The sequence below is a fragment of the Herpailurus yagouaroundi genome, unplaced genomic scaffold (assembly GCF_014898765.1).
Source record: "Herpailurus yagouaroundi ecotype Mexico unplaced genomic scaffold, PumYag 28, whole genome shotgun sequence".
Classification (NCBI taxonomy): Eukaryota; Metazoa; Chordata; class Mammalia; order Carnivora; family Felidae; genus Herpailurus; species Herpailurus yagouaroundi.
In genome coordinates this window covers 132,902,442-132,919,316 of record NW_024412376.1, presented here as the reverse complement: position 1 = coordinate 132,919,316, position 16,875 = coordinate 132,902,442, and the positions used below count along the sequence as shown (strand labels likewise).

General features: G+C 39.0%; 1 protein-coding gene across 6 annotated transcripts in view; it reads right to left on the bottom strand.

Annotated features, from left to right (window-relative positions):
- ATP8A1 (ATPase phospholipid transporting 8A1) overlaps positions 1 to 16,875 on the bottom strand; it is a 230,889-nt gene that overhangs the window by 51,034 nt on the left and 162,980 nt on the right. For all 6 annotated transcript variants that reach the window (XM_040484736.1, XM_040484719.1, XM_040484746.1 and 3 more), the window contains 2 exons: positions 4,118 to 4,301; positions 3,914 to 4,024 (listed from right to left, as the gene is read on the bottom strand). In XM_040484736.1, the coding sequence (XP_040340670.1) occupies positions 3,914 to 4,024; positions 4,118 to 4,301 (295 nt within the window). The remainder of the gene's footprint in view (positions 1 to 3,913; positions 4,025 to 4,117; positions 4,302 to 16,875) is intronic.

Genomic DNA, 16,875 nt, shown 5'->3' with positions numbered 1-16,875 from the left:
CTAGAATATGAACAGAATCCTTTACTATGGTATGCTGCACTTTCATACAAATATTTTGCCATTCGAGTGTACATACACTTTAAAAAGGCCTTTAATAAAGAAGTCTACTGAAAGGATTTCAAGCTAGTGTGATTTGTAGTGAAAAGATATATTAGAAACCTATCCCATACTAAATAAAACAACACCTAAATGACTAGAAACACATAAAAGCCCCTTCTTTGACTCAACTAAAACCATGGATGCAGAAAGAAAATACCAGTCTTTCTGGGGAGGTTTGGAGATTATTTAAATTCACAAGAAATCCACGTCCCAGCACAACTCGTGCTGGGAAAGTATCACCTCATTGACTTTAATCAAAGCTTCTGGAAATTAGAAACACTACATTGTTTTGGGATCTTACCAGAAAACCTGGATGAGACCAATCATTTGAAAGAAAAGGTCCTATTTTGTTAGGAAGGAGTCAGATATTTCAGAGAAAAAAAAAATCCCTTTAGAAAGAGCAATTTCAATGAACACCTAGGGCTGCCGCTGGGTGGCCACCACAAGTGAGTGTTTTATATTGCCACCTGCCGAATCTGTATTTATTTGTCTGGCCGTAATTTATGGCAATGGAGTCACTAGATAGTGACATTCCTGGCAATACAGCAATGGGAAAAGCAGGTTTTGCAGATAATCTATAAAACCCATGGTGTTCCTTTATTAGCAAAGAGACTTCAAACCTGGTGTTATTTTCTAAGTTCCACGTCCCAACAGAGGCGTGGCAGTTAAAGCTTCACAGACATTTTCCTCATGGAGCATTTCTGCATATTAAACAGCAGCTTACAAATAGTCAATGAGTCCTCTGCTCCCACGCCTGATCAGCACAAAAAACTGAAAGGAGAGATTCGAGACTGGCAGTTATCCTCGCTAGAGACACCCAGTGATGTGTTTTCTGTCTATTCATTCACAGTAGTGACATGAGCCATTAACATCTGCAGAACTTGTTTTAGCTGGCAAAAGTTGGGTATCTGGGAATTGATTTAAAAGGTCAATTCCTTTCCAAGGCAGTTGAATTATATTCAAAATATATTTCCATAAAGTGCTAAAAGAAAAATACCTTAAAAATGAGATTTCCAGTAGAGTTTAGGACTTACTTCCTTTTCAATGTGTAAAGTATTTGATCAGTGCTAAATATCTCATGAAGAGGCTTTAAATTCAAAGCCAAGTGAAATTTAGGGCTAATCAACCACAAATCGCATAACTCTGGAGCGGAAACAGAGCTTGCAGTGTTAGTGTCTCAGTTGAATATATTTTATTTCCCCCATTAGTATGTAACTTTTGCCCACTTCGTTGTTGATTGTCAATGTAGATTTTAAGAAAAAGCAATGAGCTGACTACTCACTTCATTGCACAAAACTAAAGTTTTGTAGTAGATTTATTGCTGCTAGTGTTTTTAAACTCCTGGTGTCTTCAAAAGTATTTGTTACCACCTATGTAATCTGATATTCTTTTGAATATCAATGTTTTGGGATGAGAAGAAAATTAAGAGAAACTAGAAGTATAGAGGGGATTGGGAATCAAAAATTATTATTTTAGAAAAGAATCACAAATCTACACATATAACAGAGAACATATCTATATTTGGATCTCATAAGCTATTTTAGAAGTGCATTTTTCTTTAAAACACAGACTATTCCAGACCCAATTCAGCAGTGATGAACAATAAACTCGTAGATTATGCTGTTTAGGTCTCCAAGCATTTGCTTATTTTACCTAATGGGTTGTAACCTAATTGTAGAATTTTAGTGACCAGTAAATGAAAGTGCCTGCACACTTTAAACTAAGTTTTGAAAGTTTTCCTAGCCTGAATCTTAAGAACTATGTTATATCAACATTTTAATAAGGAGATAAGCATTCTGACAGAGGCATAAAGAGCAGCTGAACCAAACATACAGCAGTTCCCAACCAATGTGCCAATAGGGTAAATGTGAAATCCACTGATGTTTTGTTTGTTTACAGTGTGACTTCTCTGGCATAAAGTATGAGCTATTATTTCCATACAGCGAATGGTTAGCTTGTGTCTCTCCTGACAGAAGTGTAGAAACAGCAGATTAGAGGGCAAGGTGGCATAAACAAACGTGTGAGAGAGCCCTGGGCAGATTTATGAGGGTGTGGGAGGCCCTCTGACAGGAGTGGAAGACGGAGGGTTTTCCTAACAAAAGCTATGGGGATCTTATCGTCACACTCTGTAGAGCAGGGGGAGCAAGAAACTGATATCACCTAGAACTTAAGTCTTACAAATACAGCTTCTAATGATATCTAGATGTTGGAAAAAAAAAAGTAAATAACTTATCTATTATGTCCTGGTTAGCCACGTAGTTCAATTTGTCCACTTAGCCACAGGCCACACGTGGCTGTTGAACACTTGAAATGTGATCAGTCCAAATGGGGATGTGCTGTGATGTAAAATACGCACCAGATTTTAAACACTTGGAATGAAGAATGTAAAATACTGCATTGAGTTTTTAAAGCGGTGACATGCTGAAATGGTAATTTTGAATATACTAAGTTAAATAAAATATGATTTTATTAAAAATTTTTTTAATGTTTATATATTTTTGAGAGAGAGAGAGAGAGAGAGTGCGTGAGCATGAGCAGGGGAGGGGCTGAGAGAGAGGGAGACACAGAATCTGAAGCAGGCTCCAGGCTCTGAGCTGTCAGCACAGAGCCCGAGGAGGGGCTTAAACCCACAGACCTTGAGATCATGACCTGAGCCAAAGCTGGAAGCTTAACCGACTGAGCCACCCAGGCGCCCCTAAAATATCATTTTAAAATTAACCTGGGGAGAGAGGCAAACCATAAGAGACTCTTAAATACAGAGAACAAATTGAGGGTTGATGGTGGGGGGGAGAGGGGAAAATGGGTGATGGACATTGAGGAGGGCACTTGTTGGAATGAGCACTGGGTGTTTATGGAAGCGATGAACCATGGGAATCTACTCCAAAAACCAAGAGCACACTTTACACACTGCACGTTAGCCAATTTGACAATAAATTATATTAAAAAAAAAGAAAATGAACTTGGGCTTTAACTTTTACTGGTTGCTACTGTGCTTCCTAAAAAATTTAAAATTACAAATATGGCTTACATTGTATTCTACTGTCAAGCTTCTGGAGGGCAGAAGCTCGATTTACTTTGTAGTTGCTGAATGTGCCTGGCACCTAGTAGGTGCTGCAAAAATGTTTATAAAACAGAATGCATTCTTTTAGAAGTGATATTCCTGACCTGGGGTTAAGTTTTAATTTTAATAATAATGTTATATTTGATACCAGAAAAGGGATATAGCGATTTGTTGCAATCCAGACACAGGAACTGAACGTTCTAATAATTTTTAGACAATTTCCTCACTACCTGAACTGTCAATAACTACCAGCTCAGAAGACAAAACAGGTCTGGGTAGCAAAGGATACACATATATATATAAGTTTGGAGCATCATAAGAATGACTAGATGACCAATACTAGCAAAATTATGTGTGTATCCTTCTGATTCTACCCCTTAGTAGAACTGCTGCCCTCAATTTTATGTCTGTCATTCCCTTACTTTCTTTTAAGGTAGTTTTCCATGTGTGTATCCTTCAACAGTGTCCTGCTTTCTCTAGTGCGGTTTTGAGCTGTATAAAACAAATGCTATGTAGTTGGTAGTCTTTTAAAAACTGAAAACAGTTTTCCTTCATTAACAATTCTAATTCAACATTATCTTACCAAAGCAATGTAACAATTTTAGCCAGGAATTTAAACACTGATTATTCTCTGTGGCCAACATGTTTGTAAGTTATAAAAAGTGGGCAGATGAAGGATTCACGAAAACAATGAGAAAACTTCTTTAAACACATATGCATGTGACAAGGACTGCACACTTAACCTGCTATTACCTCAATAATATAGAGGACTATGTTCTTGTAGAAGCAGTACAGGATGCACTTGGAGACTCTGTTATAGTTCCAGGCACCGTGAACCATCAGCAAATTCTTCAAATACTTGAACTAAAATAAAAGTGGAAAAGAATTAGTGTTTTTTTCCTCCTACTGTCCAGCTGACGGGGACAAACGGCGCATCTTGCAGCAACACTGCTTTACCTGAGCTATGGAGTAATCCGAGGAGTTAGCGGCCTGAAGGCCCTCGTTGCCACTGATCCCAACCCCGACATGGGCCGTCTGTATCATGCTGACGTCATTCGCTCCATCCCCAATTGCAAGCGTTATGACTTTGACTTGTTTCTTAACCATCTCGACAACTTCAGATTTTTGAAGAGGAGAAACCCTTCAATTAGAACAAAGTATCAATTAGCTCTGCTTTCTGAGAAAAGGAGTTTTGAAGTGTTACGGTCTTGAAGGATAAAAGCAGCGGAAGATCCAAAGGGATAGTTCTATGAAGTACCATTGTGTAAAAGTCTGGTTTGCAGATGCTCAGTTCTGTTACCCTGGTTGCCACTCTAAGGGAAAAAGACAGTCTAAGAAGCAGGCCTGTAGGTGAAAGGTAGGAGCTGCAGGGCCCCGTTAAACACTACTTCACCAGAATGGGTGCATTAATTTGTTAACAAAATCACATTTGAATTTAGAAATTCCACCGCTTCCTAATAAGCAACATCAGAATTTCAAATTCTTCACATTTGAATAAGAAAGGTCAGGACAGCTGCTGGATGGTAGTCTAAATGTTACACTAACTAAATCCTATACTGTACCTTGGAAATAAAAGTTTTGAGCCTCTGTAAGCAGATGTTAGATAATGTACTATGCACAACTTCAAACTCCAAGGAGCAGTAGGGAACTGGCTAACCTCTTGATCTGTTCTCATACACCATGATGAGTCAATCAACCACAATAAACACCAAATGCCTGATTACATAGTTCATATGCCTCAATTTTCTTCCAAAGATACTAGCGGCCAAGAAGAATCAAGCAACCTTTTCTTCCTTCCTTCCTTCCTTCCTCTCTCTCTTTCCCTTCCTTTCCTTTCCCTTCCCCTCCTCTTTCCTTTTCTTTCTTTCTTTCTTTCTTTCTTTCTTTCTTTCTTTCTTTCTTTCTCTCTCTCTCTCTCTCTCTCTCTCTCTCTCTTTCTTTCTTTCTTTCTTTCTTTCTTTCTTTCTCATTTATTTAGAGGAGAGAGACAGCATGCAGGGGAGGGGCAGAGAGAGAAGGAGAGAGAGAATCCCAAGCAGCCTCCGCACTGTCAACATGGAGCCTGATGCAGGGCTTGAACTCACAAACTGTGAAATCATGACCTCAGCTGAAATCAAGAGTCAAACGCTGACCGAACTACCCAGGCACCACAAGCAACCGTTTATACAGACAGGGGTCGGGAACAGAATACACCAGCATCTATACTAAAATCATATTTGGTGTTAACTTTGGATCAATTTATCACAGATTTTTAAAAGCCATTTAAGGGGGTGCCTGGCTGACTCAGCTAATGGAGCGTGAGACTCTTGATCTCACGGTTGTGAGTTCGAGTCCCACGTTGGGTGTAGAGATTACTTAAAAATAAAAGAGCCACTTAAGAAATAAACCCCATGGCAATGACAGAAGGGTCCAAAGACAGAATGCCTCAGCGTAATTCCTATATCATCCACAATTATTGGCAATTAAAAACAAAGAGGAAAACTAAACAGTGAACTGAGTCCAAAAAGCATGAAGACAGTAATTAAGTATGAAGAAACAACTAACACACACAATGTTAGTGATCAGAGTTAAATTCTTTATCAAGGTGAAGTGGAGTAGGTATCTGATACCTATCTGCTGGAACATCTGGAAAATCATTTATTATTCTATTTAAAAATGAAGACCCTACTCTGAAAGATGCTACCTTATAATTTTCCTGATTATTATAAATTTCCTTAGGAACAATTCCCAGCAGTGGATACTCTGCACAGATATGTACCTTCAGGTGGCCCTACTGCCTTTGTGAAAAGTTTTCCATCAGAGCAGCCCCAGATTTTATTTAAAGTTTGAGAATCATTATATTAGGCTGTGAGTTACTTGCAGAGTGAACCAGCCTCCTCATCTTTGATCCAAAATAGGTACTCAATAAACGGCTGCTACATGAAAGAATTCTTTTTAATTCTTTCTTTGGATTTCCTTTCAGTCTGGCAATAGCACAAAATGGCCCAACTGTGAATACTGCAAGGGAACGGGTGAGTACCAGCCATTATGGGCTTTTTCATGGTTAGCCCCCATTTTTCTTTGAGGTAATTTTCCGTTCATTTTCACATTTCATTTAATTTTTCTTAACAGACTAATATAAACTGGTAAGCCCACTGGCTGTAGGCCAATGGTTTAAACGTGGACTACAGCTAACATGTAGTAAATGTCAAAAAAGCATGCTCACCAAGAAATGATCTAAATAGCAAATGGGAAATGGACATGAAAAGAGAGAATCATTTGAAAACATTCATCAAATTGCCTTTGTAAGTTAACAGGATCACAATGTAAATAACTGTGAAGTCACGCCATGGGATCGATGGAATTAGAAAACAGTGGTATCTGTTTTCATCGGCTGAATGTGTCATAAAAGAGAAATCTCTGCATGGGGAGGTAAGACCAGAGATTGGAAGTAGCATCAATTTTGTTTTCTTTCTTCATGGCTATCACAACCAACCACTATTTCTTCTGCCTGCCACTATAATTTTCAATGTCCCCAAATTAAAATTGGCTGAGGATTTTCACCAACTTCGTCACCGTGGTTACCTCAGGTGTTAAAAATGGAGTATTAATCCCCTTGGCAAGAACAATGCCTGTGTGTGTGTGTGTGTGTGTGTGTGTGTGTGTGTGTGTTCTAAAAGATGATGATATAGCGAGAGACGTCCCCATAGTTACACTGTACCTCTTACTAGTGTGTGTGTGTGTGTGTGTGTGTGTGTGTGTGTGTGTGTGTGTGTGTGTTTTAAAAGATGATGATATAGCGAGAGGCGTCCCCAAAGTTACACTGTAACTCTTACTAGCAGTGGCATCTCCTTCCTTTACAAGCTAACAGCAGACAAGGGCTTGGAAGAAGATTCAACAAACGGCAGAAGCCTTCATATCTGATGTGTCTGACATAGCCGTTGCTAAGTGGGGATTCATAAAAAATAAAATATGCACACATAAAATATTTAACTCATGAACTCACAAGCTTGTGATGTAGAGCAAAGAGCCTTACTTTGCAGAGGGGTCTACTGTTTGAAATTCTGCCTATTTTTGTTGCACAAACCTCACTCATGAGGTACACTCCACGGCCGGTTTCATTCAAGTGGAGACCAGAACGTAATGACGCCTCCACCCCAGCTCACTGTTCTGTTCCCCACTCTAAAGTATACAGCAAATGGTTTAGCAACTCTGAAAGTCTCTCTAGAGTATTATACCGGGCTTTCCTAGCAACAATTTGGACTGATTCCTAGTAAGCACCACGTCATTTCATGAAAGCAAAAGTGCAGATGTGTCCTGAGAAGCATCCTTTCAGGTCTGGCCTAGATGCACTGTGGGCATCTCTTAGGGAGACAAGGTGGTTCAAGGGGATTCAGGTTAGTCGAGCTGAAATCAGTTAAAAAGCTCTACTGTTTTTATAGCATCCACTAAAAAAATTTTTTTTTAATGTTTATTTATTTTTGAGAGACTGAGAGAGACAAAGCATAAGCAGGGAGGGGCAGAGAGAGACACACACAGAATCTGAAGCAGGCTCCAGGCTCCAAGCTGTCAGCACAGAGCCTGATGTGGGGCTTGAACTCATGGACAACGAGATCACGACCTGGGGTGAAGGTGGACGCTAACTTGACTGAGTCACCCAGGTGCCCCTACAGCATCCATTTTAAAAACTGTTCCTTGGTACAAGGCAGTTACAAGATAGCAAAACAAACTTAGATGACATTAAAAAGGAGTGTAGCATAAAGCTTTTTGATATAATTGCCAGTACTTCATAACTTGAGAGGACGTGGAAATCAGAATTGCTTGAAAGGGGCTTCCTTGATGAGTTAGAATATGACTTGGCTTTGACAAGGAGAGGAGAGCTTATTGTCAGGTGAAAAAAAAAAAAAAAACAAAAAACCCAGCAAATAGCATATACTAAACTTCTTCACTGTTCGAAATCATTTAGAACATATTCCTTCTACCATTGTCCTTCTGTCTTATAAGAAGTCACTAACTGAAGTCACGCATTAGAATTTATTTATTTTCTTGACTTTCATAAACATGCTTCTATATTTGTACAATTTCCAGAATAGTCTAGAACAATGTTACTACATGCTAATTTTCCCAAATGTCTATCAAAAAACTAGAGATCCATGTTTGAGAGTAACTAAAAACTGAATTTTACAAACGCCAATAGTGACACAGTGTATAATTCAGAAATATTATAAAAGCACTGTTTTCTACTCTAGATTTTTTTAAAAACCACGCATGGGTCTGCGTTAAGACTTCAATTATACACAGTTCTCTTCTCCTCCATTGTTGCTCTTTTCTTCTTTGGGAGAAGCCAGAGCCTCTGTGGACAAAGACTAATCAAGTATGTGCTCTAAAGATACAGTTTTCTTCCTGTGGCTCCACAAACAGAAGGTGGTCTTTTGCAATACAAACTAGCAGCACACTGAGTGTAATAGCTTTTCAGATATTATTTTGGCTATAGTTTCTGCACATGCCGTTCAAGTATTTTTCTTATTTGCTATGTAGTAACTCTCATTGTCCAGTGGACATTAGATCAGTGTACTGACAATTTTTACCACTTAAGCTGCAGGTATATAGAGAGCACATCTTTAATGAGCCTCATTTTGCACTCTTTTAATGGGATTAGCTAAATGAACTGCCTTTTTGAATGGAATACGGATAAAGACAGAATATTTTAGGGGACTTTTTATAGGTAGCCAAAAGGAGTATAATAATTTATCTTACTGTATTATGTTTTTAGGTTACTAACCTAAAAAACATCTTATATATACACTAGAAATAATATTGATAATGTATCTGAAAAACATACTGAAAACTTAAAAGTTACTATAAAGTTGCTATTAGAAGGTGAATCCAGAGAAACGTTTTAAGAACAAGGAGGAAGAGAGTATTTCTTAATTTTCCTTAAGTGTTTTTATAGTGACCCTGTGCTTATAGAGCCCCTGTATTTACTAAGCTTGAGAACTGCTCCTCGTGACTATTTAGAGGTCAGGATCATTAGTAGGGGGTTCTGCTGTATTTTCCAACACTTCTGAAGATTTCTCCTTGTGACTATTAGTCTATTTATTCCCCATTGAGTCATATTCTGCTAATAAAAAAATATAAAAAGAGAAAAAAAAACCTAAGAGAAAAACTTTTGAGATCTTGACTCTGAACTAAAATTTGTTAGGCTCATTTGTAAAGTTTTGAATTGAAGAGGAATTAAAATTTGGCCAAAAAAAAAAAAATCTGTTACATGTACCAAAATTACATAAATATTAGAACACTTCTAGAAACACATCGATTACTGGAATGAAAACAGCCATGTATATAGCATCTTCAAAACTATACTTAGCATATGGTACATAATGAAACATTCAACTACTTCTAGGTAAGAGAACTGTGTTATTCAAATGACTGATGAGTGAGTGCTTTCCTAGCCTCAAAAAGCAACATCTGTTGATATACTGTGCAGTCAGAGGCAACAAGGGGACCTTATAATACAGGGATTGAGTCTACAGAAATAAAATGCAGATAGCCTTTTCACAGGGCAAAAAGGGAAAGTAATTTTAAATAAGATGTCCTTCTGCAACGCATTTTAGATGCAAACATTTTTCCCCCCATAATCATGGTTGTTATAGATGAACTACTCCTGTCTCCAGTTTCAATGGTTCTGATAATATTTTAAATAGGGACTGATTGTATTGATAGTGTATATTTGAATACGCATTTATGTGTGTGTGTTCACAGACACTCCAAACTACTAACTGGCAAATGTACCTTATAAATACCCCAAAAGGAAAAAAAATTCCTGATAGAAATCTTTATTATAGTATCAACACCAGAGAATAGTTTGTCTATAATGCTACTGTTCATTTTCTTTCTTTCCTTTCTCTTTTTCCTCTTTTTCTCCCTCCCTCCCCCTTTTTTTCTTTCTTTTCTTTCTTTCTTTCTCTCTCTCTCTCTCTTTTTCTCTTTCTCTCTCTCTCTCTCCCTCTCTGTCTCTTCCTTCCCCTTCCTTCCTTCTCTTCTCTTTTCTTTCATCATCTAGTATCTGGAACCCAGCTCTAGACTCAGCCCAGAGCAAATGTAAAATGTTAGTAGAACTGAATAAATGGCAATTTTGCAAAAACAAGAAATTCAGCTCATTATACTAACACTACAACTCTCACTCATTTTTTTTTTTAATTTTTTTTATTTACTGTTTGCTGTCAGGAGGCAAAGTCTGTTTAATCTGCTTTGTATCTAGAATGCAGAGGAAGTACATAAAGGATATTGCATTCTCCAGGCTTTCTCACATGGATAGGAAAAACAGATGGAAAATTATTAGGTGGAGAAGGAAACATACCACCTTTTCAAGGGAAAGTGGGTATAGTCCGAATGGCTTAGAGCCAGATGACAGGGGGCCTCTGCATGTCAGGATAAGAAAGTTTGAATATCACAGCTACTAGCTCTAAGCAACAGGAGGTGTTAATTAAAAAGATTTTGAGCCAAAAAAGAGCATGGTAGAAGCAGTGCATTAAAAATATTAATTTGGATTGCCCCCAAAATGTATCTTTTTTATATATGTAGATACCTACATCTCTCTCTACTTATGTATCTGAACTGAAAAGAAAATGAAAGAAAGGACATATGGCTTGGGTGTGGGGTTTGAATGGAAGTGGGATCAGAGATGACCCTGAGGTTTCAAATGTGAGTGACTAAGAAAATGATGGCCTAAACATCAACAGAAAAGGCAGGAATATGTATAGAGGAAAGGTCTCAGGAAGTTATAGACACTTGGAAGTTTAGAGAGGCATTGGGATATCCTAGTGGCATCATTAACTATACTGACTGAAAAGTCAGAACTAAGCTTGGGAAAAAACTCAGAGCTGGGGATGTGCATTCAGGCATCACTTGCTTATTAAGTATTTAAGTGATCCTTTGGTATGTGGTGAAATTTATATGGAAGAATATTAAGAGAAGGAGAAGAGCCTTCTTCTTAGGGCCATCCTTCTGCCCGTTATTAATTTAAGAACTTTCACTGACCTGACCTACTGTACCAGGAGTTAAATATTATGAGCCTATACATAGGACAGTGGTCTATGAATTCTTGCTCCAAGGAGACAAGAAGTGCTAGAGACAGGAATCTCTCCTGCATGGGACAAGGTCCAGCTACCTCTTTCTGTCTAGGGAGCCTTGCCTATAGGAGTGGTGTGGTCCAACTGGGAAGCATGTCTACTGCAGAAGGCCAAGAGTGCTTCTCCTTCAGGTTCTGCTCTTTTGTGACCTTTCTCTCCGAGTGGTAAGAGCTATGGCCTCCACCCATCTCTTCCTGGTTGGAGCCTATATGAGCACTTGCTCTCTTCTCTTTTCTTGTGACTCTGACTAGGTAAGGAAGGGTTGGCATTTCCTTAGGCTGTAAGAAAATCAGCTTGCCTTTCCTTTCTTCCTTCCCTCCCTCATTCTTAGGGATTCTGTCTTATGTGGATGGGTTTCACCAAAGAATTGTGGCTCATCTTATAAATATCTAGTAGAAGACGAAACAAGTGGTAGCGTTGGCTACTGCCCGAAACTGAAATAAAATCCTGAAGATGCCAGGAGCTAAAGAAGCTCGGTAAATTTGAGGGTCACAATCAGCAAAAATCGATGAGAAGCCTTTGGAGAAAGACGAAGTGCCGGATACCTGTCAGAAGGTAAATGAGTAGAGGGAAAGAGTGGTGTTCCAGGGCCATAAATACACAAACAGGCAGGGAAAGCTTTTCAGATGCACTGTTCATTCCCTGTGGTGTCCCCATGGAAGCCCAGGCTGACCAGTGTCAGGGAGGTGAGAGTGGGCTGCATGGAGCAAAGGGGTTCCTCTCTCACTGTAAACACTGTGGCTTAGGCTTAGAGCTTGTAGAAACTCAAACTCCCCCAAATAGCGTGTTGAAAGACACCCCAATTCTTGGGAGTATCCACAATGCCCTAAAACTAAGACCCCAGGAAAATTCCCATCTCCTACCTTGGGACAGGAAAGCTGGAACCATTTGGTCAACCTCAGGGCATGGAGCCAGGCAGGGACAGGTGCCAATGATGTGGGTGTGTTAACAAGGCCTTCAGTGTTACCTTATGCAGGTAATCTCACCAAAACATGGCTGCCTCTAAGAAAAGCAACACTTGGGTAAAGGAATGAGGGGCAGGATACAGGGATTCACTAAGCTCAGATGGAGCCCTGTCTCCAATTTTACCGCAAGTTAGGATGTAGCTTTCATCTTTCTTCCAAAGGACTTTGCTGCTGTTAGGGAAAAAATCTCACAGGTAAAACAGGATATCATGAACACAAAAGGAAAAAAAAGCCTTATAATGACTTATAAGGAAATAGAACTGGTATAAAAAGATATAAGAATTTTGAAAAAGTATGATTAAAAAAAACAACAAAACCTTGGAAGAATTTGGGAAAATACTGAAAACATGAAACCAGAACAAGCAGTTATAGAGGCTCAGTTGGCTAAGTGTCCAACTTCAGCTCAGGTCATGATCTCATGGTCTGGGAGTTCGAACTCTGCATTGGGCTCTGTGCTGACAGCTTGGAGCCTGGAGCCTGCTTTAGATTCTCTCTCTCTCTCTCTCTCTCTCTCTCTCTGCTCCCCTGCTCTCTCAAAATCAATAAACATTAAAAAAATAATAAGACAAAAGAAATGAGGCCGACATAGTAATAATTATAATAAATATAAATAGGTTAAATTCACCGACTGAAAGAGATTCTCAGGTTATATTAAAACAAAAAACAAAAAACAAATTCAGCAATATGGTGTCTAAAAGAGACATGCTTTATAATAACAGGTAATAATAACACTTATTTGCCCACTATGTTCTAACTTTACTTGTTTTAATTCATTCAATTCTCAGAAGAACCCTATAAGAGGTTACTATTATTGTCATTTTACAAATGAAGACACTGAGGCACAGAAAGATTATATAATTTAAGGAAAAAGAGCAAGTAAGTGGTGAAGCCAGGAGTGAACCCTAAGCAATGTGGACTTAGAGACAGTATTCTTAACCACTATATTATACAGAAGAATTGAACATAATGGTTTAGAAGAAAAAAAAAAAAAGACAAAGCATATATAAAACAAAGGAAAGCCAGGTTAGCATTATTAATATAACATAAAACAGAATTTAAGGCACAGAAAAGGCAATGATGGTCAGAGAGGAATCTTTTTTTTTTAAATGTTTATTTTTGAGAGACAGAGAGAGAGAGAGAAAGGGAGAGAGAGAGAAAGAGAGAGAAAAAATGTGAGTGGGGGAGGGGCAAAGAGAGAGGGAGACACAGAATCCAAAGCAGGTTCCAGGCTCTGAGCTGTCAGCACAGAGCCTGACGTGGGGCTCAAACCCATGAACTGTGAGATCATGACCAGAGCTGAAGTTGGACACTCAACGAACTGAGCCACCCAGGCGCCCCAGAAAGAAACCTTACGTATGATTTCTCACCAGAAATATTCAATTAGGCCATAAAAAACCCCAGCCGACAGTTCAGTACCCCTATTCTTCTTCAGTGTGCTGCTTTTCTTTATAGCAACTATTACCAAGGATTTCATATAAATCTATCTGATATATAATAAATCAACTATGACCATTTATACACACAATCATATACAGTAATTATTACCTTTGAATATATATGTGTAATGATTTTATTGAACAACAGCTACAATGTGAAGGCAGGGATTTTCCTCTTGTTCACTGCTTTATTTATAGAACTTATACATAGCAAACATAGCGAGTGCTCAAAAAATATTTGCTGAATGAATGAATGAACTTCAAAAGCAGAAATCTAGAGAGGTAAGTAGTTATATTAAGAGATGCTAGGGGTGCCTGGATGGCTCAGTCAGTTAAGCGTCTGACTTTGGCTCAGGTCATGATCTCGCGGTTCGTGGGTTCGAGCCCCATGCTGGGCTTTGTGCTGACAGCTCAGAGCCTGGAGCCTGCTTCAGATTCTGTGTCTCCCTCTCTCTCTGCCCCTCCCCCACTCACACTCTGTCTCTCTTTATATTAAGAGATGCTTAATCTCCCTAGTAATCAGAGAAGTGAAAACAACAAGGTGCTTTTCAACCATCAAATTGACAAAGTTATAAATTCAGGGACGCCCAGCGTTGATGTTAAGGTGCAGAAACAGCAACCTTCTCACATAAAGCTGGGAATGCACACTCTGAGTAGAGCTGCTTTGGAGCAATGTGGCAATTCTGATTGAAACAAAATATAGATATAGCCACGGCCACACACTTCCATTCTTAAGTATATATTAAAAAAACACTTGGCATGGTTATGTAGAGAGGATATTCCCTTCAGCACTTTCCAGGGTAGCAAAGGTTCAGAGGCAACTTATATGGCCATTGCTATGAGCATAAATAAAATGATGTATATTATTATGATGCATTAGATAACAATGAGCAGTGGTGAGAAGAAATAAACTTGCTTTCCATCTGGTAACATGGATAGTCTCCCAACTGTAGAAAAATTAAAGAGGCAACAAATTTGTGCTGGAGTAATATAAATATAGATCTCTCATGTCAACACACATATAACCATATTATGTATTTTTCACAGTGGCACACATATACAAATAAAGTGTGGCATTTGGAAGGGAACATATTAAATAGTTAAGAATGTTTTCCTAAGGTGGAGTGCAGAGGAAGTGGCATGTAGGGCAGAAGCTAAAATAATGCATAAAAATCAAACAAGAATTTGCTTCACTTTGGCTTTGGACCACTTCCAGCTTAAGGGGAAGGCTAGCTTGTGCCCCTTCCCGCCTGGTCCCGTGGCTGGAATTGTCCTTTTGCATCTTGCTGGCACATCCCCCTAGAACAGAGGGGAGGCATTTAGGTGGCAGAGCAGGATCTGATATCTGTGGTCCTAGTTCCTCATCTATCTCCTACTGAGACACATAAATATCTATTGACACTTCATTCAAAAACAAATTGAATTCTGGGAATTCCACATTTTAACGGTTTTTCTTGAATCCCAGGACACAGAGAAATTTAATGGACCCTCTAGAGTGGCTGTATAGCTGTCACTACGGAAATAATGTCAGTCATTTTTGAGGAATCATGGAGAAAGGGAAACAGGCAGGTGGAGAGAGACTGGCAAATGTCTCAGTTTTCCAGAAAAGAAAGCTGGAAATTACAGCCTAGGGAGGTTGGAGTGAACCTCATGGATGTTCTGTCAGAATGTCTCCCGCTCATCATTCATTCACGAGCCACAGACACCATGCAGGGGTCAATTGACTATAACCCCAGGGCCAAATCTGGGCGGTAGCCTGCTTTTTTACATAAAGACTTCTTGGATCACAGTCACCCCCTTCATTTATATTTTGTCCAGAGCTGCTTTCACGCTATCGTGGCAGAGTTGAGTAGCTGTGACATAGACTGTATAGCCCAGAAAGCCTAAAATACTTACTATCTGGCCCTTTACAGAAAACGTTTGCCCACTTTTGCTCTATGAAATACTCCCTTCCTCTTGGAAAATACTATCTGGAACCACCTCCTCTTTCATGCCTTAACTTAAAAGCTTATTATATCCATTTTTCGTCTCTCCGTCTGCTTCCTTGGTAATATGCCTCTTGTTTTGCAAGATCATTTTCCTCTAGGATGTGCTCTTTTCCTTCTCTTTACTCCATGCCCTACAGCTGTTCAACACTCATGGCTTACATCCTACCTGGTCTCGACTCTTGAAGCCCTAGCCTGGCTCAAAATGCCAAGCCTCTAATTGCTCTAAATGGGGATGGCTCACATGGGTTTATTAGAAAGAAGGTGATCACTAGAAACCCTATGGGTTCAAGGAGAACCAGTTACACCAAAGTAACTCTGCTTTCCTTTCCCCCCCAAAATCAGGTCAGTAGACAGATTGAAGAAATACTGTAGGTTCCATATACCATGTCCTTAACAAATCGGAAAATGAAGCCCTTTATTCTATCACCATAGAACTGAAAGAGAACTGTACATAATCTATTAGGTGGATTTGTTTTTGAAGACACATTGGAGTGCTGACTATTGATTTATGTAAAGCTTTAGGGAGGCCTCAGTGGAAAGCTGCAGAGTCTGTACTTAAAATTGCTGAACAGAAAAGAATCATCAAGAATTTGAATGTAGTTATGGAAGATACGTACACTTATTCCAAGTTAGCCAGATATAAAACAGAAAAAGACTGAAACGAGTAAGATAGCATTTAAGAAGCATGATCATGGAAATCAAGATAGCACTTACTCTTGGGAGGATAATAAAGCTACAGGGAGGGGAGCGTGCGGGGGCTTCTGAGGTGCTGGTTATGCTCGAGTACTTGATACAGGAGTGTACTTGCTTCATGAAAATTCACTAAGTTGCATGCTTATATTTTATATACTTTCCAGTACAAGTTAACTCTGTTTTACTGGAGTTATATGATCTGCAGTTCTAATCGGTGTCTGTGCATGTGTGCGTGTGCACGTGCGGCTGTTGGGTGATGGTGGTTTATCTAAACTGATCATATCTAAAACTATATAATGTTGAATTGTAGTGGAATTCTGAAGTGTTGAGATTTATTAATATTTTACTGTCAAATATGGACTTCCCTGGTGGGGAACTGTATAACATAAGTGGCTACCAGACGGTACCGTGGCCTTATTATTTAACATTACTCAGGAGAGGTAGAGTAGCAAATGAGACAGACAGGGCTGAACAGCTTATTATATGATGTTAAAGCAAAACATGGGCATTTTATGAAGTTAT